A 26,144-nucleotide genomic window follows, 5' to 3' on the forward strand; every position below is an offset into this window, starting at 1 on the left:
GTGCGAGTGTGGTGAAAGTGTTGAATGATGATGAAGTATTTTCTTTTTGGGGATTTTCTTTCTTTTTTGGGTCACCCTGCCTCGGTGGGAGACGGCCGACTTGTAGAAAAAAAAAAAAAAAAAAATATATATATATATATATATATATATATATATATATATATATATATCAATCCCTCCAAGTGTGAAATCATCACAGCAAACCAGGAAATAATCAATGCTGTGCGAAGAATCCTCCCAGAAGTCTCAACTACAACTCCGTCCAACAGTACCCTCTTGGGGGCACCGCTGGGTCATCAGGCCATCGACACTGTCCTCAGGGACAAATTGAATGACCTGATGAGAATGGAGGAGAGAATAAGCAATCTTGATGCCCATGATGCTCTGTATCTCCTCACAAGGTGTCTTACTATGCCAAGACTCACTTACTTCTTGAGGTGTGCACCCTCTTTTGACAACCCAACACTCGATGGATATGACGCACACCTGAGATCAACTTTTAAGAAGGCACTGAACCTGTCACTAAAGGATGAGCAATGGGATCAGGCAACCCTCCCAGTGCGACTGGGAGGTATAGGGGTTCGTAAAGCAACGCATGTTGCTTTACCTGCTTTTCTGTCTTCGTGTTTGGCTTCCAGTGCATTAGTCAAGAAGATAGTGCCCGAACGCTTGAGAGATGTGGTAGGAGCTCAAGACCCCAGGTTTACTGAAGCAGCGATTCGGTGGGACACCCTTACAGACTCCTCCAGTAGACCAGCTCCTCCCAAACAGCACAAACAGTCCCACTGGGACAAACCGATCATGGAAAAAGTCGCCAACACAATGCTCTCCAATGCTTCAGGAAAGAACAAAGCTCGTCTCCTGGCAGTGAAGGCACCACACTCAGGAGATTTCCTGTTAGCTGTTCCCAATTCCTCCCTGGGCACCCGTCTCGACCCACAGGCCATTCGGATTGGTGTTGCTCTTCGCCTAGCCGCCCCCATCCTCACCGAACATAGGTGTATTTGCGGCAGGGCAACAGCTGATCAATTCGGACTTCATGGTCTCGTGTGTCACACAGCAGAAGGGAAGTATGCCAGACATGAGGAGGTCAATGATATAATAAAGAGAAGCCTCGCCACAGCCCGTTGCCCAGCTCAACGGGAACCCCAAGTACAGAGGTCTGATGGAAGTCAAAAGCGTCCTGATGGAGCCACTATGCTACCCTGGAAGGATGGAAAGCAGATTGCCTGGGACTACACCTGTGCTGCCACATTGGCAGACACCTACTTGCCATACTCTGTAGTGGAAGGGGATGGAGCTGCCAGCCACAGGGAGACCCAGAAGATCCGAAAATATGAAGACCTTCCCCCTTGCTATAACTTCATTCCAATAGGGTTGGAGACCCTTGGAACATGGGGCAAGTGTGCTCTAAAGTTCCTCAAAGAGCTAGGTGAAAAGCTCATCATAGAAACCAAGGACCACAGGGCGACCAGCTTCCTCTTTCAGAGACTCAGTGTTGCGATCCAGAGAGGAAATGTCTGCAGCATTCTTGGCACGCGGCCCACCGCAGGGGAGCTGGACGAAGTATTCGAGATGTAGCTCTGAGTTACCTATGTTGTTTTACTTTCTGTTGTATTTTTGTGAATGTTTGGCCAATGTATTTTGTCTTTAAATAAAATATACTTGAAATATAGGGGGTGGTAGGAGAAAATTCTCAAACAGCTTCAGGGAGAACCTTAAGTTTTCCCTGAAGCAAGTTTATTCTTTTCTCTGAGGATGAGGGTCCCTACGACAGTTCTAGAGGTGGTACCTCCCTATATTTATATATATATATATATATTTTTTCAACAAGTCGGCAGTCTCCCACTGAGGCAGGGTGACCCAAAAAAGAAAGAAAATCCCCAAAAAGAAAACACTTTCATCACCACTCAACACTTTCACCACACTCACACACTATCACTGTTTTTGCAGAGGTGCTCAGAATACAACAGTTCAGAAGCATATACGTATAAAGATACACAACATATCCCTCCAAACTCCCAATATCCCAAACCCCTCCTTTAAAGTGCAGGCATTGTACTTCCCATTTCCAGGACTCAAGTCCGACTATATGAAAATAACCGGTTTCCCTGAATTTTTTTTTTTTTTTTTTTTTTTTCAACAAGTCGGTCGTCTCCCACCGAGGCAGGGTGACCCAAAAAAAGAAAGAAAATCCCCAAAAAGAAAATACTTTCATCATCATTCAACACTTTCACCACACTCACACATTATCACTGCTTTTGCAGAGGTGCTCAGAATATAACAGTTTAGAAGCATATACGTATAGAGATACACAACATATCCCTCCAAACTGCCAATATCCCAAACCCCTCCTTTAAAGTGCAGGCATTGTACTTCCCATTTCCAGGACTCAAGTCCGACTATATGAAAATAACCGGTTTCCCTGAATCTCTTCACTAAATATTACCCTGCTCACACTCCAACAGATCGTCAGGTCCCAAGTATCATTCGTCTCCATTCACTCCTATCTAACACGCTCATGCATGCTTGTTGGAAGTCCAAGCCCCTCGCCCACAAAACCTCCTTTACCCCCTCTTTCCAACCCTTTCGAGGACGACCCCTACCCCTCCTTCCTTCCCCTATAGATTTATATGCTTTCCATGTCATTCTACTTTGATCCATTCTCTCTAAATGACCAAACCACCTCAACAACCCCTCTTCTGCCCTCTGACTAATGCTTTTATTAACTCAACACCTTTTCCTAATTTCCACACTCCGAATTTTCTGCATAATATTTACACCACACATTGCCCTTAGACAGGACATCTCCACTGCCTCCAACCGTCTCCTCGCTGCTGCATTTACCACCCAAGCTTCACATCCATATAAGAGTGTTGGTACTACTATACTTTCATACATTCCCTTCTTTGCCTCCATAGATAACGTGTTTTGACTCCACATATACCTCAACGCACCACTCACCTTTTTTCCCTCATCAATTCTATGATTAACCTCATCCATCATAAATCCATCCGCCGACACGTCAACTCCCAAGTATCTGAAAACATTCACTTCTTCCATACTCCTCCTCCCCAATTTGATATCAAATTTTTCTTTATCTAAATCATTTGATACCCTCATCACCTTACTCTTTTCTATGTTCACTTTCAACTTTCTACCTTTACACACATTCTCAAACTCATCCACTAACCTTTGCAATTTTTCTTTAGAATCTCCCATAAGCACAGTATCATCAGCAAAAAGTAACTGTGTCAATTCCCATTTTGAATTTGATTCCCCATAATTTAACCCCACCCCTCTCCCGAACACCCTAGCATTTACTTCTTTTACAACCCCATCTATAAATATATTAAAGAACCATGGTGACATTACACATCCCTGTCTAAGACCTACTTTTACCAGGAAGTATTTTCCCTCTCTTCTACACACCCTAACCTGACCCTCACTATCCTCATAAAAACTCTTAACAGCATTTAGTAACTTACCACCTATTCCATATACTTGCAACATCTGTCACATTGCTCCTCTATCCACTCTATCATATGCCTTTTCTAAATCCATAAATGCAATAAAAACTTCCCTACCTTTATCTAAATACTGTTCACATATATGCTTCAATGTAAACGCTTGATCTACACATCCCCTACCCACTCTGAAGCCTCCCTGCTCATCCGCAATCCTACATTCTGTCTTACCTCTAATTCTTTCAATTATAACCCTACCGTATACTTTTCCTGGTATACTCAGTAAACTTATTCCTCTATAATTTTTACAATCTCTTTTGTCCCCTTTCCATTTATATAAAGGGACTATACATGTTCTCCGCCAATCCCTAGGTACCTTCCCCTCTTTCATACATTTATTAAACAAAAGTACCAACCACTCCAACACTATATCCCCCCCTGCTTTTAACATTTCTGTCATGATCCCATCAGTTCCAGCTGCTTTACCCCCTTTCATTCTACGTAATGCCTCACGTACCTCCACCACACTTACATTCTGCTCTTCTTCACTCCTAAAAGATGGTATACCTCCCTGGCCAGTGCATGAAATTACCGCCTCCCTTTTTTCCTCAACATTTAAAAGTTCCTCAAAATATTCTCGCCATCTACCTAATACCTCCATCTCCCCATCTACTAACTCCCCTACTCTGTTTTTAACTGACAAATCCATACTTTCCCTAGGCTTTCTTAACTTGTTTAACTCACTCCAAAATTTTTTCTTATTTTCATTAAAATTTCTTGACAGTGCCTCTCCCACTATCATCTGCTCTCCTTTTGCACTCTCTCACCACTCTCTTCACCTTTCTTTTACTCTCCATATACTCTGCTCTTCTTATAACACTTCTGCTTTGTAAAAACCTCTCGTAAGCTACCTTTTTCTCTTTTATCACACCCTTTACTTCATCATTCCACCAATCACTCCTCCTTCCTCCTGCCCCCACCCTCCTATAACCACAAACTTCTGCCCCACATTCTAATACTGCATTTTTAAAACTATTCCAACCCTCTTCACCCCCCCCCCCCCACTACTCATCTTTGCACTAGCCCACCTTTCTGCCAATAGTCGCTTATATCTCACCCGAACTTCCTCCTCCCTTAGTTTATACACTTTCACCTCCCTCTTACTTGTTGTTGCCACTTTCCTCTTTTCCCATCTACCTCTTACTCTAACTGTAGCTACAACTAAATAATGATCCGATATATCAGTTGCCCCTCTATAAACATGTACATCCTGGAGCCTACCCATCAACCTTTTATCCACCAATACATAATCTAACAAACTACTTTCATTACGTGCTACATCATACCTTGTATATTTATTTATCCTCTTTTTCATAAAATATGTATTACTTATTACCAAATTTCTTTCTACACATAGCTCAATTAAAGGCTCCCCATTTACATTTACCCCTGGCACCCCAAATTTACCTACTACTCCCTCTATAACATTTTTACCCACTTTAGCATTGAAATCCCCAACCACCATTACTCTCACACTTGATTCAAAACTCCCCACGCATTCACTCAACATTTCCCAGAATCTCTCTCTCTCCTCTACACTTCTCTCTTCTCCAGGTGCATACACACTTAATATAACCCACTTTTCACATCCAATCTTTATTTTACTCCACGTAATCCTTGAATTTATACATTTGTATTCCCTCTTTTCCTGCCCTAGCTTATCCTTCAACATTATTGCTACTCCTTCTTTAGCTCTAACTCTGTTTGAAACCCCTGACCTAATCCCATTTATTCCTCTCCATTGAAACTCTCCCACCCCCTTCAGCTTTGTTTCACTTAAAGCCAGGACATCCAGTTTCTTCTCATTCATAACATCCACAACAATCTCTTTCTTATCATTTGCACAACATCCTCGCACATTCGGACTTCCCACTTTGACAATTTTCTTCTTCTTATTCTTTTTAGTAATCTTTACAGGAAAAGGGGTTACTAGCCCATTGTTCCCGGCATTTTAATTGACTTTTACAACATGCATGGCTTACAGAGGAAAGATTCTTATTCTACTTCCCCATGGATATAAAAGGAAAAGTAATAAGACCAAGAACTATTAAGATAAAATCAAAGAAAACTCCGATGAGTGCGTACAAATAAACGTGTACATTTATGTGTAGTGTGACCTAAGTGTAAGTAGAAGTAGCAAGACATGCTTGTAATCTTGCATATTTATGAGTCAGACAAAAGACACCAGCAATCCTACCATCATGTAAAACAATTACAGGCTTTCGTTTTACACTCACTTGGCAGGACGGTAGTACCTCCCTGGGTGGTTGCTGTCTACCAACCTACTACCTATGATATATATATCTATCTCTCTCTATCTATCTATCTCTCTCTTTTTTACACAGGGTTTGACAAGGTTAAGGATCCCTAGCTTTATTGACAGCTATTTACAGGTTAAGGATTCCTAACTTTATTGGCAAGCTAAGAGCTGTTACCTACATCAGCTCATTTGAAAGCATTTTTATTGTTATGAGACATACAAGTAGGGAACAGGATGAAGTTGGAGCCATCTGTGGGCCAGCATTTTCATTTGATCAACTGACTTTATCTCGTTGACATCGTTATGCTGTACGAATGTGTTCCATACTCGAGTCATCCTGGGTATGTATGATCTCAGATGGAGTGATGTTCTGGAGAAGGGTACAGCCAGAGTGAAGTTGCTGCTTTCTGCCCGTCTTGTGGCATAAAAGCTTGTTTCACGCTGTCCTCGAAGTGGATCCAAGTGTGGTATTTTGACAATATTGGCCTTGTACATAACAGTAAGGCCACCCACATCCCTCCTATGTTGAAGGCTCTGCTGAAATGACAGATCTATCCAGGATGGGTCCAGGCGAGAGATGAGACGTCTTGCTCTGTTCTCTACTCTGTCAAGGAGTCGCAGATGAGAGGGGGGGCAGGCAAACCAAGAAAGTGGAGCATACTCAAGGTGTGAGCGTACTTGTGCCTCGTACAGGATCTTGCAACCCCTACTGTCAAGCAGATGCGAGATACGGCGAAGTGCTGTAAGCTTCCTGGCTGCCTTGTTTGCAAGATTTACAACATGGTTCTTCATGGTTAGTTTGGAGTCAAATTTCACCCCAAGGATATCAACTTCTTCTCCAGGTGCCAACATCCTCCCATTCATCCTTACTACTGCACCAGCATTACCATCATGGTGCCTAGAGACGATCATCATTTGCGTTTTCTCAGGTGCAAATGTTACTTGCCATCTATTTCCCCAAGCTGATATAGCTCTCAGCTGGTGATTGATGTAGCTTAGAGCAGCTGGCATTTCTTCTCTTGGATAAGTGAATGTCAGTGTACAGTCGTCTGCATATGCATGTGATTCTGGGATGAGATGAAGAAGGTCGTTGAAGTAGACATTCCATAACAATGGACCCAGCACGCTTCCTTGTGGAACACTTGCCCCAATAGGATGTCTTGCTGATTCCGTTCCATTGAGAACTACACTTAGAGATCTACCATGAAGGTAATCACTGAGGAGACATAGCGTAGAGCCTGCAATTCCCAGTGCTTGAAGTTTTGCTAAGAGGCCCTGGTGCCACACCCGGTCGAAAGCGCCAGCAATGTCCAGTGCTACCACACAGCTGACTTTGGATTCATCCAGTGACTGGTGCCACTTAGTGGAGAGGTTTAACAACAGATCAGCAGCAGAGTAACCTTTCCTGAAGCCATATTGACGATCACAAAGTAGTGAGTGGTAGTCAAAAAACTGTCATTTGTCTTGAGATTATTGTCTCAAGGATCTTACCAGTGATTGACAGGAGTGACACTGGTCTGTAGTTGCTGATTTCTGCTCTGCTCTTCTTTTTGTGAACAGGGACTACATTTGCCTCTTTCCATAGAGAGGGCCATTTACACTGTACTAGGCAGTGCTGAAAGATGCGAGTTAGAGGTGCTGCTAGCTGGTCTGCACATCTTCTCAACAATCTTGGGCTCAACTTGTCTGGGCCCACAGCCTTTTCTTGGTCAAGCGATTTAAGAAGGAAATGCACCTCCTCCTGCCTTATTATCACCACTGACAGTTTTGACACAGTTCTTGCAGCTAGCCAAGGAGGGTCCCTTGCTGGATCAGGAACTTGCATTTTGGTAGCAAAGTGTTCAGCAAAGAGGTCCGCCTTCTCTTGACTACTAGTAGAGGTGGTCCCATCCTGTCGATTTAGAGGTGGAATAAGTTCATCAGTTCATCTCTATCTCTCTCTCTATCTCTCTTTATCTCTCTCTCTCTCTCTCTCTCTCCCTCTCTCTCTATCTCTCTATCTCTCTCTCTGAGCTTTGTCATACCTTGTCTTAAAGCTATGTATGGCTTCTGCCTCCACTACATCACTTGCTAGACTATTCCACTTCCTGACAACTCTATGACTGAAGAAGTACTTCCTAACATCCTTTTGACTCATCTGATTCTTCAGCTTCCAGTTGTGACCCCTTGTTTCTGTGTTCCCTCTCTGGAACATCCTGTCTCTATCCACCTTATCTATTCCACGCAGTATTTTGTATGTCGTTGTCATGTCTCCCCCGACTCTCCAGTCCTCCAGCATTGTCAGGCCGATTTCCCTCGACCTTTCTTCGTTGGACATTCCCCTGAGCTCCAGAACTAACCTTGTTGCAAACCTTTGCACTTTCTCTAATTTCTTGACATGTTTGACCAGGTGTGGGTTCCAAACTGGTGCTGCATACTCCAGTATGGGCCTGACGTACACAGTGTACAGTGTCTTGAACGATTCCTTACTAAGGTAACGAAACGCTATTCTCAGGTTTACCAGGCGCCCATATGCTGCAGCAGTTATCTAGTTGATGTGTGCTTTCGGAGACATGCTCGGTGTTATGCTCACCCTAAGATCTTTCTCTTTGAGTGAGGTTTGCAGTCTTTGGCCACCTAGCCCATACTCCGTCTATGGTCTTCATTGTCCTTCCCCAATCTTCATGACTTTGCATTTGGCAGGGTTGAAATCGAGAAGCCAGTTGCTGGACCACATGTCCAGTCTCTCCAGGTCTCTTTGTGGTCCTGCCTGATCCTCATCTGATTTAATTCTCATTAACTTCACATCATCTGCAAACAGGGACACTTTTGAGTCTATCCCTTCCCTTCCATCTCTTCCATCATGTGTATGTGTGTGTGTTTGTGTTTGTGTTGATGAGAACTGAGAAGGTGAGCTGTGAGATGGAGTTTACCCTCAAGAAGCAAGAATAGAAGCAAAGACTTATCAGGATTTTTGAATAGGTCATCTGGATCGCGTCCTCCAAGGTGTGACAGCGGAAGAGGTCTTGGGAGCTTGTGATGAGCACTTGACAGCCTCTGGCAGTGGTAGTGGCGGTGCAAGCTCGGAAGCTGGGCTTGCCAACCCTGCTGTTCACCTCTTCAGAGGTCTCAGGCATCGAAACTTGGCTGCCATTAGACATGCAGCACAGGTAACCTCTTGAAACCTTATTTTGAAGAGGCTTTTCTGCCGATTTGCTTTTCTTTTGTATTTTCATATTACCTATGATGTAGAGATATGACCGATGTGTTAAAAAATAAAAATACCACAAAGAAAACACCTGAGTGCTTTCATGTGCTTAAACACACTTTTTTAGAGGAACACCTATTCTTCTGACGATGTGTGTGTAAGCACATGAAAGTGCTCAAGTGTTTTTTCCTGTTTTCACTGTGATATTTTTATTTACAGTAGTCCCCCTGTATCCACGGGTGATACAGCCCAAGACCTACCGTGGATATCTGAAACCGCGATTAGTAGCAAACTCTATATATATATAAGTCATTTTTCATTTACATACCTGTGATAAAGTTTAATTGATAAATTATGAACAATAAGATGAGAATTATCACTTCTTTACTGATGAGAAGCACTTTTCTTAGGCTCTGAAGAACTGTCATCATCACTACTTTTACACTTTGGTGTCATTAAGAAAAATTAATGGTTATTTTCAGGTGACAATAAACCGTGGATAACTGAAACTAAAGAAACTGAATCCACAGTTACTGGGGTTCTACTGTATTTGCAATCACACGATTACAGCCTCTCCTCACTTAATGACAGAGTTCCATTGCTAATACAGCGTAAGTAAACGAATTCGTCACTAAACAAGGAGTATACTTTAATGGTAGTGGGTTAATGTCAACCATCTTTGATATTGTTTTAATGTCATCCTTGCACCATTTATAACATTTTTAGTATATTTTTTAAATGTTTATACAGAAGTGTACTGTATATTGTAATAAACAGAGTAGAGGAAAATCAGCTCTAATATACATTATTTAGGTATGCATACTGGTCAGAGAGCCCATCGTAAGTCCTTGTCATTGGTAAACAAGTACGTCGCTAAGTGAGTTGAGGCTGTATTGTGATTTCTTCCATTAGCTACAATATAAACTATCTTTACACTTTACCTGAGCCATCTTGTGTAGGATAACTTCAGAAATATTCTAGTCTTTGACTGTAGATTTTGCCATTCCTTTTCTTCTATTGTAAAATTTGAAAAAATCCAACTGGAACTGAAGAATAAAATGCAAGTAAGAGAGAGCTGTATATTTCAGCCTCAGTTTGAGATCTTCTTCAGTAGATTAGGGGGTCTCTGGACAAGGCCTAAATCTACAGATTTCTTTGTATCTGTATTTCATTTTTCATTTTAAGTGAGTTCTCGCCTTTAACCCTTAAAGCGACCAAACGTAGATCTATGTTCACTCGCGTAGCGCTCCGAATTTAGATCTACATTCAAATTTACGTGCTTTCTTGTGTAAAAAAAAGTAGATATATGTTCAGATTGCTACGTGAGTGAACATAGATCTATGTTTGGACAGTTTAAGGGTTAATCCAGTGTTCATGACACTTTTATTCAAGCATGTGGAGAGAGTGATGCAATATAAGATCCTTATTGACAAAATATAAGCTGCCTATATGTAGGAAGCTCCCTTTATATAAGGAGCATAGTGACATGAAAAGTCAAGTTAGGTGTGTTGTTTTGAAACAAAATCCTTGGGTGGCTTTAGAAACAGGTCAGGCAAAAATAGGATTGAGAAGTGGGCTCTTTGTTGCTCATTGATGAAATGACATCAGTAGCAGTCACATTGTGTTGCATCTATATTTTTCCATTGTTTGGTATTTATGCCATTTATCTCCATTTTTTGTTGTCTTTGTTATTGTGGTGTGAAAAAATGGGGTTCTGTCAGGCCTGGATCAAGGCACGGGCATCAAGGGCTGCAGCCTCTAAAGATTAAATGAAAAGTATTCACAGTTATTGCTGTAAACTTGTATTTTTCTTTTTTCAACACACCGGCCGTCTCTCACTGAAGCAGGGTGACCCAACATCACATATATGATGAACTGTTGACTGTTGTAATTAATTTTTTCCCTTTGAAAATATCACTGTGGCCCCTCACAGTACCTGTAGCCTTGGGGCCTACAAAATCTTAATCCAGCTCTATGTTATGTTTTTCAGCGGGGGATCCAGCAGGTGTTGGGAGAGCAAAACAACCAGCAGGACATCCATGACAGCTCCAAAATGAGGACGTGTCCACTCATGATTCAAGGACTCCGTACAAATAAACAGGATGCCAACTCTCACGTCCTCTTCTTTGATATTGAAGCTTTAATTGGTGAGTTACTCACAATAGTGTTGTGTTGGTAGTTTGAGTATTTTAGGTGCTTCAAACAGGTTGATTCAGGTGTTTACAATAGGCTGATTCATGTGCTTCAAGCAGGCTGATTCTGGTACTTAAAGCAGGCTGATTCAGGTGCTTAAAACAGGCTGATTCAGGTGCTTAAGACAGGCTGATTCAGGTGCTTAAAGCAAGCTGACTCAAGTTGAATATTTTCTAAGCTTTGTAATTTTCAGCATTCAAAATCATTTGGCTCAGAGACTAGGCTGGGATTAAAGGGCAAAGGATTGAACCTCCACCATTACTTGCATGGGTTTAGTGTCTTGTGAAATGCACTACTAATGTAATTCTGTCCATTATACTCAAAGGCTGCAGTTGAATTTTAAGATAATTGAATAAGGCTTCCACTAGAGTAGTGAGCAGAAGGAACCATAGTGATGAATGTTTAAGATACAAATTTTAATAAATTTATATTTTAACTTTCATCAAGAATTAAAAAAAGAATTTGGCTATTGGAGTTTGAGGGGGATGAGCTCCAGCTTTTGGGCATGCCTGTTTGCTTCCGGTAGACTGACTCACGAAGTCATAATAATGTGATTGCAGACAGACCACAGAACAGGTGGGGATTGGATGAGGTTTACCAGTACTGTCCTGGCCCGGGTCTTGTCCAGTTTGTAAAGTAAAAGGACACAAGTGCAACTAATGTGACATTTATTGTGGCAACGTTTCGCTCTCCAGGAGCTTTATCAAGCCATTACAAACAATACATGGACACAGAGGGTATATAAAGGCTCTGAGTGAGGTGCAATACTAGTGAGGTACCATTTCGATGTTCACTAGTGGTAGTAGTAGTAGTAGTAGTAACAAAAATAATACAATATGGTAGAGCAATTAATTTGTACATGAGTAAAAGGATATAAAAGCTATTACTTGGGTAACATAAAAATAGGTTGGACAAATATAGACTGGAAAGAGGCAGGTTTTTTCAGTGTTCACTCTCTGTAATGTGCTTTGTGTAGTATAACAGAAGAGACTATGTGATGGCAGGGTTTACTGTTTTCAGGAGGATTCTTGCTAAGACTTCGGAGATGGTGAAGCTGCCGTTGTTTTGTTTAATTGTATTCGAAACAGCGATCAGTGCTGATTCAAGGCACTTGCGTCTGCGGAAATTAGTTTCTTTGATCACTAATTGGGCGTCTCTGAAATTCATGAGATGATAGGTGGAATTTCGGTGTTGTACACAGGCGTTGTTTAAGTTATCGTTCCTACATGCGTAAATGTGTTCATTGAGGCGGGTGTCGAGGTTTCTTGCTGTTTCACCTACGTAGATCTTGTCACAGCTTCCACAGGGTATAGTGTAAACTCCTGCATTGACTGGTTCGTGGTGCTTGGGTTTTGTCCTGGTTAGATCCTTTATTGAAGTGCTAGAAGCGATGGCGACTCTGGTGTTAGCTTGTGAAAGTACTTTTGAGACGTTTAGTGCAACCTGGCTGTTGGGAAGAATTATAACTTTGTTGGGAGCCTTCTGGGGACCATCAGCCCCGCTCATCTTAAACACTCAGGTGACCTTCTCAACTGCATCCGTAACCTCTCCATCCGTAACAAGAAACTAAGCAGTTTGGATGTGACTTCCCTCTTCACCAAAGTACCTACCAAAAAAGCCATCGAGGTTCTACGACGTAAAGTCAATCAGGACCTTAATCTTTCTCTACCTCCCGGAGATTTTGTTGACTTGATTGAACTCTGTGTTAATTTCAACTGTTTTTCTTTCAATAACAAGCTCTACAAACAAACCTACGGCATGGGAATGGGGTCCCCCATAAGTGCCATCCTAGCCAACTTATACATGGAACACCTAGAGTCTGAACACTTCGCCAACATCATCCTTTCAAGCGTCACTTGGTTATGTTACGTGGACGATGTCCTCGTAATAACTCCAAAACGTTTTGATGTACGGGATCTTCAGGCAAGGCTCAACGCAGTTGAACCAGCGATCCAGTTCACACTAGAAGAAGAGTCCAATGACAAGCTACCTTTCCTCGACGTCCTCATTCACAAAGTAGACAACAACCTAAGATTTCAAGTTTATCGGAAACCCACCAATAAAAATGATCTCACACACTTCTATTCCAGTCAAGATACCAAGACCAAAAGAGGCATCATCATCGGGTTTTTCCTAAGAGCATACCGAATTTGTAGTCCTGAGTTTCTTGATGAGGAATGTACATACATTCACCAAACATTCACTGAGTTACATTTTCCTTCTTTTTTCATCAAAGACTGCAAGAAAAGAGCTCTTCAGATCATTAATTCTCCACGCATCAACACCGCTCCCAACAAAGTTATACAGTGGACCCCCGCATACCGATTTTAATCCGTGCAAGAGGGCTCATTGGTATGCGAAATAATCGGTATGCGAATGGATTTTCCCCATAAGAAATAATGGAAATCAAATTAATCCGTGCAAGACACCCAAAAGTATGAAAAAAAAAATTTTACCACATGAAATATACATTTTCCTACACACAAAGAGAAGGATACATGCACAATAGTAGAGTAGTACATGCACAGTATATATTGTGCATGTACTACTCTACTAAATGAAGAATAAATGACACTTACCTTTATTGAAGATGCAGCAATGACTGATGAGACACTGTGTCCTGGGAGTGCCTTTTCCTCCTGAGTACTGTAGGTCCTGTTTGGCATTTTCTTCCAGAACAGGCCTTATCACACTGTGTATGTCACTACGATTCTTAAATCTCTCAAACCAACCTTTGCTGGCTTTAAATTCACCAATATGAGCACTAGTTCCAGGCATTTTTCCCTGTTCACCTGGGTGTTAGTCGACTGGTGTGGGTTGCATCCTGGGAGACAAGATTAAGGACCCCAATGGAAATAAGTTAGACAGTCTTCGATGACACTGACTTTTTTGGGTTATCCTGGGTGGAAAATCCTCTGGGGGTTAATTGTTTCTTGGTATATTCTCAATAAGCCACACCAACAACAGTGCTACAGCAGCAGCAGACGATGCTACAGCAGCAGCAGACGATGCTACAGCAGCAGCAGACGATGCTACAGCAGCAGCAGACGATGCTACCGCAGCAGCAGCAGCTGACAGTGCAGCAGCAGCAGCAGCTGTACCACCAATAGTAGCGATGGTTGATTGGGGTTCATTATACAACCTGGCCAGCTCGGAGACACGCACTCCACTTTCATACTTATCAATGATCTTTTTCTTCATCTCTATAGTAATTCTCACCCTTATTGCTGTAGGGTTGGCACTAGAAGCTTTCTTGGGGCCCATGGTCACTTATTTTCCAGATAAAATCACCAAAAACACTGTAATAATACGAAATGTTACGATTGTATGCTTGGATGCTACCGCGGAGGCTGGCTGGTAAACAATGCCACCGGCGGAACATGTGAGGCTGGCTAAGGCGCACATTGGACGCGTCTCAGACGAACAGCGGTGAGCGGGTTTTTGAGCGGTATGCGAGGCAAAATTTTTGCCTCGCTTCTAGCACTTCAATAAAGGATCTAACCAGGACAAAACCCAAGCACCACGAACCAGTCAATGCAGGAGTTTACACTATACCCTGTGGAAGCTGTGACAAGATCTACGTAGGTGAAACAGCAAGAAACCTCGACACCCGCCTCAATGAACACATTTACGCATGTAGGAACGACAACTTAAACAACGCCTGTGTACAACACCGAAATTCCACCTATCATCTCATGAATTTCAGAGACGCCCAATTAGTGATCAAAGAAACTAATTTCCGCAGACGCAAGTGCCTTGAATCAGCACTGATCGCTGTTTCGAATACAATTAAACAAAACAACGGCAGCTTCACCATCTCCGAAGTCTTAGCAAGAATCCTCCTGAAAACAGTAAACCCTGCCATCACATAGTCTCTTCTGTTATACTACACAAAGCACATTACAGAGAGTGAACACTGAAAAAACCTGTCTCTTTCCAGTCTATATTTGTCCAACCTATTTTTATGTTACCCAAGTAATAGCTTTTATATCCTTTTACTCATGTACGAATTAATTGCTCTACCATATTGTATTATTTTTGTTACTACTACTACTACTACTACTACTACCACTAGTGAACATCGAAATGGTACCTCACTAGTATTGCACCTCACTCAGAGCCTTTATATACCCTCTGTGCCCATGGCTTGATAAAGCTCCTGGAGAGCGAAACGTTGCCACAATAAATGTCACATTAGTTGCACTTGTGTCCTTTTACTTTACATTTTTTTTTTTTTTTTTTTTTCAACAAGTCGGCCGTCTCCCACCGAGGCAGGGTGACCCAAAAAAGAAAGAAAATCCCCAAAAAGAAAAAACTTTCATCATCATTCAACACTTTCACCACACTCGCACATTATCACTGTTTTTGCAGAGGTGCTCAGAATACAACAGTCTAGAAGCATACACATATAAAGATACACAACATATCCCTCCAAACTGCCAATATCCCAAACCCCTCCTTTAAAGTGCAGGCATTGTACTTCCCATTTCCAGGACTCAAGTCCGACTATATGAAAATAACCGGTTTCCCTGAATCCCTTCACTAAATATTACCCTGCTCACACTCCAACAGATCGTCAGGTCCCAAGTACCATTCGTCTCCATTCACTCCTATCTAACACGCTCACGCATGCTTGCTGGAAGTCCAAGCCCCTTACCCACAAAACCTCCTTTACCCCCTCTCTCCAACCCTTTCGAGGACGACCCCTACCCCGCCTTCCTTCCCCTATAGATTTATATGCTTTCCATGTCATTCTACTTTGATCCATTCTCTCTAAATGACCAAACCACCTCAACAACCCCTCTTCTGCCCTCTGACTAATACTTTTATTAACTCCACACCTTTTCCTAATTTCCACACTCCGAATTTTCTGCATAATATTTACACCACACATTGCCCTTAAACAGGACATCTCCACTGCCTCCAACCGTCTCCTCGCTGCTGCATTTACCACCCAAGCTTCACACCCATATAAGAGTGTTGGTACTACTATACTTTCATACATTCCCTTCTTTGCCTCCATAGATAACGTTTTTTGACTCCACATATACCTCAACGCACCACTCACCTTTTTTCCCTCATCAATTCTATGATTAACCTCATCCTTCATAAATCCATCCGCCGACACGTCAACTCCCAAGTATCTGAAAACATTCACTTCTTCCATACTCCTCCTCCCCAATTTGATATCCAATTTTTCTTTATCTAAATCATTTGACACCCTCATCACCTTACTCTTTTCTATGTTCACTTTCAACTTTCTACCTTTACACACATTCCCAAACTCATCCACTAACCTTTGCAATTTTTCTTTAGAATCTCCCATAAGCACAGTATCATCAGCAAAAAGTAACTGTGTCAATTCCCATTTTGAATTTGATTCCCCATAATTTAATCCCACCCCTCTCCCAAACACCCTAGCATTTACTTCCTTAACAACCCCATCTATAAATATATTAAACAACCATGGTGACATTACACATCCCTGTCTAAGACCTACTTTTACCGGGAAATAGTCTCCCTCTCTTCTACACACCCTAACCTGAGCCTCACTATCTTCATAAAAACTCTTTACAGCATTTAATAACTTACCACCTATTCCATATACTTGCAACATCTGCCACATTGCTCCTCTATCCACTCTATCATATGCCTTTTCTAAATCCATAAATGCAATAAAAACTTCCCTACCTTTATCTAAATACTGTTCACATATATGCTTCAATGTAAACACTTGATCTACACATCCCCTACCCACTCTGAAACCTCCTTGCTCATCCGCAATCCTACATTCTGTCTTACCTCTAATTCTTTCAATTATAACCCTACCGTACACTTTTCCTGGTATACTCAGTAAGCTTATTCCTCTATAATTTTTACAGTCTCTTTTGTCCCCTTTCCCTTTATATAAAGGGACTATACATGCTCTCCGCCAATCCCTAGGTACCTTCCCCTCTTTCATACATTTATTGAACAAAAGTACCAACCACTCCAACACTATATCCCCCCCTGCTTTTAACATTTCTGTCATGATCCCATCAGTACCAGCTGCTTTACCCCCTTTCATTTTACGTAATGCCTCACGTACCTCCCCCACACTTACATTCTGCTCTTCTTCACTCCTAAAAGATGGTATACCTCCCTGACCAGTGCATGAAATTACTGCCTCTGTTTCTTCCTTAACATTTAAAAGTTCCTCAAAATATTCTCGCCATCTACCTAATACCTCCATCTCCCCATCTACTAACTCCCCTACTCTGTTTTTAACTGACAAATCCATATTTTCCCTTGGCTTTCTTAACTTGTTTAACTCACTCCAAAATTTTTTCTTATTTTCATTAAAATTTCTTGACAGTGCCTCTCCCACTCTATCATCTGCTCTCCTTTTGCACTCTCTCACCACTCTCTTTACCTTTCTTTTACTCTCCATATATTCTGCTCTTCTTATAACACTTCTGCTTTGTAAAAACCTCTCATAAGCTACCTTTTTCTCTTTTATCACACCCTTTACTTCATCATTCCACCAATCACTCCTCTTTCCTCCTGCACCCACCCTCCTATAACCACAAACTTCTGCCCCACATTCTAATACTGCATTTTTAAAACTATTCCAACCCTCTTCAACCCCCCCATTACTCATCTTTGCACTATCCCACCTTTCTGCCAATAGTCGCTTATATCTCGCCCGAACTTCCTCCTCCCTTAGTTTATACACTTTCACCTCCCTCTTACTTGTTGTTGCCACCTTCCTCTTTTCCCATCTACCTCTTACTCTAACTGTAGCTACAACTAAATAATGATCCGATATATCAGTTGCCCCTCTATAAACATGTACATCCTGGAGCCTACCCATCAACCTTTTATCCACCAATACATAATCTAATAAACTACTTTCATTACGTGCTACATCATACCTTGTATATTTATTTATCCTCTTTTTCATAAAATATGTATTACTTATTACCAAATTTCTTTCTACACATAGCTCAATTAAAGGCTCCCCATTTACATTTACCCCTGGCACCCCAAATTTACCTACTACTCCCTCCATAACATTTTTACCCACTTTAGCATTGAAATCCCCAACCACCATTACTCTCACACTTGATTCAAAACTCCCCACGCATTCACTCAACATTTCCCAAAATCTCTCTCTCTCCTCTACACTTCTCTCTTCTCCAGGTGCATACACACTTATTATAACCCACTTTTCACATCCAATCTTTATTTTACTCCACATAATCCTTGAATTAATACATTTATAGTCCCTCTTTTCCTGCCATAGCTTATCCTTCAACATTATTGCTACTCCTTCTTTAGCTCTAACTCTATTTGAAACCCCTGACCTAATCCCATTTATTCCTCTCCATTGAAACTCTCCCACCCCCTTCAGCTTTGTTTCACTTAAAGCCAGGACATCCAGCTTCTTCTCATTCATAACATCCACAATCATCTCTTTCTTATCATCTGCACAACATCCACGCACATTCAGACTTCCCACTTTGACAATTTTCTTCTTCTTATTCTTTTTAGTAATCTTTACAGGAAAAGGGGTTACTAGCCCATTGTTCCCGGCATTTTAGTTGACTTTTACAACACGCATTACAATTATTACAATCTTGTCCAGTTGATGACCCCAAGACAAGCGAGTCCTAACACTCCAGGCCAGTGCATTCAGTCCTACCGCCCATTCAGTGTCTTCTCTGTTTCAGTAGACTGTCTTGAAACAAATGTACTGTGCATATTATACTTTGAACGCTTGTACAGAAGCTTTCTCATATGTGTCAGCATGTTCTGGATCCTCTTTGTTGTAAAAAGTTGTCCTTGTCAAAACTGTCCACACCTTGGAACAGTTTTTTTTTTTTTTTTTTATTTTTTATATACAAAAATATTACAAAAAACTACAAAAACAATACAAAACACTGCTAAACATTGAAAAAATTACAAAAACACTTCAAAAAACTACAAAAACACTGCAAAAATTGCTAGATCTGTATTTCTAGTTTTGCATTTCTTGAAGAACAGGAAATCTAGTTCTCCTGACTTATGCTTACATCTCGGTCATCTTGGGTCAGGTACTTGTCTAGGTGCGTACCATTAAAGGTTTTAGATGGTTTGCCGTGTGTTTGGGTAGATACGGGTTTACTTGTTTTACACCTGCACTGTGTTTAAGGACTAGTCACATACATGTGAAGATTGACTTTATAGAACCTTTCTTTGGCTTGATTTCTGAAGTTCATCCTCATTTTTCCCAGCTTAGCCTATACTACTGTTGTGTGTGTGTGTGTGTGTGTGTGTGTGTGTGTGTGTGTGTGTGTGTGTGTGTGTGTGTGTGTGTGTGTGTGTGTGTGTGTGTGTGTGTGTGTGTGTGTGTGTGTCTGTGTGTGTGTCTGTGTGTCTGTGTGTGTGTCTGTGTGTCTGTGTGTGTGTGCACTTTAGAGACAAGTTGAAATTTTCATTCACTTACAGCTTGAACAATGACATGGTGACACCAACAAGATGTGGAAAAAGACACTTGTGTTCGGTACAGGACATTTATTATAGGAAATGTTACACTAGGAGTGACCTCTTCAGTCCTAATGGCATGAAGAAGCCACTCCTGTCCTCGTAGGCAATGCTCTTGCCTCAGACACTGGGTGTCCATTGTTCGATCCCTGGCCGGTTGGAAACATTGGTTGTGTTTCCTTACATTCGCTGTTCCCGTTCACCTAGCAAGTAAGTAGACACTTGGGTGTTAGTGGACTGGTGTGGGTCACATCCTGGATTGAAGGACCACAATGGAAAAAAGACAGATGGTCCCTGATGATGCACTGACTTTTTTGGGTTATCCTAGGTGGCTAACCCTACAGGTTAAAAATCCCAACAAAATCTTATCTTTTTTTTAATGAAAATAAAGAGCACATTTTTCTAAGTGTTATAGGATAAAAAAAATTAGGACCAGTACTTACAGAAATATGAGGCCGAGAAGTTGGCACTGGATGCTCACGTGACAGCAACGTCGAGTCCTGCTGCTTGCAGAAGTGTTGCCGATATACCTTTTTTTCTCTGTTTTTCATGTTATTTTATATAATTTTTATGTTCTGATAATTACAACTTATCATAGTTCTTGTCATTTCATAACCAGTCTTTGTTCTGACACTAGTATTAGGTACTGAAATTGTATTCAGATTGTCACAAACACACTGACACGTGGACATTTACACCTGCCTTGGCCATTTACTATTGTCTTGGAATATATACAAAGTATTTATAGGTCCCAGCAATGTTTTGGAGGAGGAGGAGGAAGAGGAGGAGGAAGAAGAAGAGGAGGAGGAAGAAGAAGAGGAGGAGGAAGAAGAAGAAGAAGAAGAAGAGGAGGAGGAAGAAGAGGAAGAGGAGGAAGAAGAAGAAGAAGAAGAGGAAGAAGAAGAAGAGGAAGAAGAAGAAGAAGACGACGACGAAGAAGAAGAAGAAGAAGAAGAGGAAGAGGAAGAAGAGGAGAAGAAGAAGAAGTAGTAGTAGTAGTAGTAGTAGAAGTAGTAGTGGTAGTCATCGTCGTAGTCGTCGTCGTCCCATCACCACCACCACCCTTGAAACATAAAAACAAGCCTCAGTCCACCCCTGACAGTGACATGATAAGATAACATTTGATAAGAGCTGGCATTTGATGAGCATACACGTGGGTGCTGTGATGAGACTTGATAAGATTAGAGGTGACATTTGATGAGCATCGGCCTTGCTTTGTTTTCGCTGGTACACAAACATGTCTGTCTGTCTATTTGTCTGTACTCACCTAGTTGAGATTTCAGGGGTCCAGTCCAAGCTCCTGGTCCCTGTCTGTCAAGCTCCCTGTCTATCTGTCTATCCATCTAGCTCTCTGTCTCAGAGAGAGCCATAAGACTGCATAATCACGTTTACTCGTATCTTCAAGCAGAGTATAGCACTTTGTCTGGATTTTTTGGGTTATCCTAGGTAATTTACACTATGTATACTTGTATTTATGTGTACCTGTGAGACAGAGATAGAGACAGACAGAGATAGACATAGACAGACAAACAAACGGAGCCAAGCTGCTAGTAACCGGCCAGCCAGCCAGGTGGCCGGCCAGCCAGTCAGCCTACCACCCAACCTGCTGAACAAGTATTACATTCCAGAATTGTTTGTCTTTACTTAGGGCATAGGTTATAAGACATTCTGAAAGGGTGTTGCACAAATATTGCACATGGGATATTATCGAGGTTTTTTGATATTTCATCAACCCCTTATGGCCACATCCACCTCAAAGCCACTAAACTCGGGGTCAACATCACTTTCCTCATAAAATGGGAGAGTTAATACTACATGAAATCAGTGAATCCCAGGTGTTTGCTGCGCTGTTTGCTCTAGCTGGCGCTCATTTGAACTGGTGCTCCCACAAGGTATTAAGTGATCCCAGATTTTGTTAATATGTACAATGCACACTGAGTGTTATGACCATTCTATGCTGACAAGGCATCTCAGGCCAATCGTGCCATATTAGAAGGCAGGAAAAATAAAACGTTTATATTCGTATGGGGCACTCACGGTAAGAACGTATATACGTATAGGTTTGGACCGTTTATGGGTTAAGGAAGCTTACTAAGCCCAAAAAAATATATATAAATAATGCTGTGCAAGGCTTCTAAATTGCTCGAATGTGTGTACATTATTTACAACACTTTTCAAAGTTTGTTGCATTTTCTGCTCCTGTCTTGCCCTTTTTAATGAATGTTTTGTTAATTTATGGTTTCCAGAATTTTGTGTTGCAGTTCAACTCCTTAATGAAGAGTTTTGTGTTGCAGTTCAGCTCCTGAGTGATGAATACACCCTCATGTCTCCTGGGACCCTCGAAGCCAACGAGTTGATCATGAGCAGTCAGTATCAGCGCATGAACGTGCTTACTCATCCTGCTTCACCAGAAGCAGCAAAGAAAATCGCAGGTCAGTGCTAAGCTTACAGTCTAGGGTTCCTTCATCTAATCTGGAGTAAACGGACACGTACAGGAAAAGGAAACTTTTATTTGGACTTCTTTTTGCGTACACATGGCTATCAAGCAGGTGAAACTGATTAATAAAAATCTCCTTTTGCTGTATGTATCAGTGGGAGACAGCCGGTATGTTGAAAAAAAAATCTTTTTACCACTCTTTGGTTATGCTATAGTATTTCTTTCTCTAGTTTGTGGGTAAACATGTGAGTGTTTGCCTCATTTTCCTAAAAATATGGCACTTGACTGTGACTCAGGACCTCTGGTAGAGCAGCTGCAACACTACAGTGGAAACGGACTTTTAACGTTTTGCTTACCCAGCCTTTTTGGTGGTTCTCCAGTTTATTTTCAATCGTAAAAACCATTTTCTTACCTTTATGCATTATTGAATTTATTGGTGTTAATGTATAATTGATTAAATTTTACTAATTCTTAACTTGTTTTATCATATACAATAAAAATATTATTAAGACAGGTTGAAGTGTTATACATCTTAGCCTGAATAACATCTGTACAGGTGCTCCAAGACTTATGATGGGGTTACGTTCTGACAAATCCATTGTAAGTTGAAAATATTGTAAGTTGAATATGAATGTGATCTTCTAAATAAATAATAACTCTCACTGAATAAATAAATAAACAAATAATCACTGTAACCAAATATACCAGTATTGAAAAGTAAATAAATGAATACAAGTTATGGCCTTGCCGCCTTCGTAAGTTTCATCTCCAAAGTAATTGCTTTTGCACCATCGTAAAGTTGAAATATCTTAAGTTGAACCATTGTAAGTCGTGAAGCACCTGTACAGTTCTCACATCAGTGTTTAGTGTTATTTGGGTTTGTTGGTGATAATATTGCCTGCGTAGTTTTGCCAATTGGAAATACTTTGATATAACAATAGACTAACCTCTGTATTGATTGAAGTTTAATTACACTTAGAAATACAGTGAGGGGAAATATGCCACTTCAAGTTTTGATTGTAACTTCAGTGCAGTTTCAAAACTTCATAAGTTTGTAGTTATGATAATGATATTCCTTTTTTTCCTGGCCAATGTGTTAAAAAAAACTTAAAAGATGGGTTTGAAATAAAGTACAGTGGTACCTCGAATTTCGAACAGCTCCCACCTCGAACAATTATGTAAGTGAATTTTTGTAAGTGCTTTTGTAAGTGTATTTTTGGGGGTCTGGAACAGACTAATCTAATTTACATTATTCCTTATGGGAACAAATTCTTTTGATAACGGCACTCGAACTTCCTTCTGGAACAAATTTCGGCTGAAATTTGAGGTACCACTGTATTCCCCTTTCTAACCTTAAGGTCTTGCTTTGTTATGTATTTCAACAGTGTATAAATTTTCTTATGTACATGGCAGGCATAATGTGTACATGAAGAATTTGCAATTTTTAGTGGCATTTTTCTTTGAAAAAATCTGTAAATTTCTGTTATCAAATGTGGGTTCTTGTAGTGCTTATATACTGTCTGCTGGTAATATACCAGTCTGTTGACCATCTTCAATGGGATTCCAGCATGTGTACATAGTGTGGCTGTCTAGGGTCTTGATGACTAAGTGTAATTAAATTTTCTGCAGTACACCGTGGGCTGTCTGACATTCAGTAATTGTGGTGTTGTGTATATCTCTTCCTGACTTTCTCTGTGGGCTTTGCTGATTCTGCCACCTTGGACATTTCCATTTGGTGTGTTTGGGATGGTGGTGTGACTGGTGGTGCAGAATTCTTCGGTAAGGTGAAGGACAAAGCTGGAGAGATGGAGAAGAAGATGAAAGAAAAGGATAAACACGGTAAGGCTCAAGAACTTTGTATAATTTTTGTTTTTCAATTTTTATTCGCTCATTGCTCGATTTTAGGTTTTACGCATGGTATCTCAGGTATCAGAGAACTTTGCGATCTTGCCACAGAAGGAAAAAATAATATAATTGCACAAACCAAAGATGAGTCATAATGAATGACTGTCTGCGAATAAGCAGAAGAATTCAGCGTTGGGCCTGCTATGTGCATGGATATTGTTTGAGCTCTCATCCATTTTTCTACTTAATTGCACAAGCTATGACTAAGGGAAAACATGCATATATCTAACGCACTGCACTAGCCAGAGGATCAAACGCTCTCAATGGAGAATCAAATGCTCTAAACCACTGGACCATATGGTCCAGTGGTTTAGTGTGTCGTGAATTTTGACTTGCTTCCCATGAGGCAGGCCAAAACATCACGGGTTCGATCCTACGGCTAGCTGCAGTGTGTTATTGCTTAAATACCACTTGTTCATGGTTGCATTATTATTATATATATATATATATATATATATATATATATATATATATATATATATATATATATATATATATATATATATATATATATATATATATATATATATATATATATATATATATATATATATATTATATATATATATATATATATATATATATATATATATATATATATATATATATATATATATATATATATATATATATATATATATATATTTATCATCTCTTCCTATTATTTTTGTGGAGTTAGTCTTTATGATAGAAATGTGAGAGAATATAGAAGCATGAGTGGGATAATACTTAATGTGATAGGTTATTACCACAGAGTTGCTTATTATTAGTCATTATACAGAAGCAACTTAAGTATTGTTACCCATCAGTTGCATGAAGTTAATGAGACGTGTGTACTTTGTTTTTCATAAGTATTGAATGAGGTTTGTCATTACTGTATCAGTGGTTCTATAGCTCAGCAGTAGAATACATTTCGATATAAGCTTGTTCATAAGCCTGCCTTTGGCTTTGTGATCATAAAGCATCATTTGTGGTCAAGAAGATCAGTATTACATTGGCTATTGCCCACTAGGGTTGGGTAATGAAAAGAAGGAAATGTGTGTGAATGCTTTAAGTTTGCGATTATGCTAGTGGCGGATAGCAGGGGCCACAATGTGCATTACTTCACCATCAATTGCTACTTGAGTGCCTTTTGATAGTCAAATGTATATTTCAAGCATAAGGTTACTATAGCCCTTGTTATAGTAATTTTAGGTTGGTTTTCTAATACAATATAGGACACATTGTACAGCCACCAGGTGTGGGTTAAAACAGAATTACATTTTATTCTTCAATAAAAAATTTCCATAGCTAAGATTACAGTATTTATGTTGGTAGAATTACTGACATCTAGTTATAAGATAAGAATTATGAAATTGTATGTGCCAGGAGCAAGGGGCTAATAATCCCTTCATTTGTATACTTAGTAAATTAAAAAAGAGAAACTTTTGTTTTTCTTTTTAGGTCACCCTGTCTCAATGGAATTCATCCAATTTGTTAAAAAAAAAAAAATGAAATTGTGTATAAAATGTTTTCAGTACAGGAAGACCCTGCTTATACAGCACCTTCTTTTTGGTGTTCCGTGTTTTGGTTGGCTTCACATTGAGCCATTGTTTATTATGTTCAACATGATGGCGATTGTCACTGGTGGGTGGAATAATGGCTCAATTGAAAGCCAACCAAAACATGGAACACCAAAAATAGGTACTCGGTGGGAGATGGCCGACTTGTTGAAAAAAAAAATATAAATATATATATATAATATATATATATATATATATATATATATATATATATATATATATATATATATATATATATATATATATATATATATATATATATATATATATATATATATATTATATTATATATATATAAAATATAGGGAGGTACCACCTCTAGAACTGTCATAGGGACCCTCATCCTCAGAGAAAAGGATAAACTTGCTTCAGGGAAAACTCAAGGTTCTCCCTGAAGCTGTTTGAGAATTTTCTCCTACCACCCCCTATATTTCAGGTATGTTTTATTTAAAGACAAAATACATTGGCCAAACATTCACAAAAATACATCAGAAAGTAAAACAACATAGGTAACTCAGAGCTACATCTCGAATACTTCGTCCAGCTCCCCTGCGGTGGGCCGTGTGCC

General features: G+C 40.3%; 1 protein-coding gene across 7 annotated transcripts in view; it reads left to right on the forward strand.

The window, feature by feature from the left end:
- Positions 1-26,144, forward strand: part of Rbcn-3B (WD repeat-containing protein Rbcn-3B) — a 210,905-nt gene that overhangs the window by 79,296 nt on the left and 105,465 nt on the right. For 5 of the 7 annotated variants that reach the window (XR_011393733.1, XM_070098348.1, XM_070098351.1 and 2 more), the window contains 4 exons: positions 8,749-8,936; positions 10,965-11,121; positions 21,967-22,104; positions 23,880-23,948. Coding sequence is in view for 6 of the 7 variants with exons in the window: in XM_070098348.1 (XP_069954449.1) it covers positions 8,749-8,936; positions 10,965-11,121; positions 21,967-22,104; positions 23,880-23,948 (552 nt within the window). In the remaining variant the exon portion in view is untranslated. The remainder of the gene's footprint in view (positions 1-8,748; positions 8,937-10,964; positions 11,122-21,966; positions 22,105-23,879; positions 23,949-26,144) is intronic. The other 2 variants (XM_070098352.1, XM_070098353.1) reach the window with 1 other exon arrangement.

The sequence above is a fragment of the Cherax quadricarinatus genome, chromosome 62 (assembly GCF_038502225.1).
Source record: "Cherax quadricarinatus isolate ZL_2023a chromosome 62, ASM3850222v1, whole genome shotgun sequence".
Lineage (NCBI taxonomy): Eukaryota > Metazoa > Arthropoda > Malacostraca > Decapoda > Parastacidae > Cherax > Cherax quadricarinatus.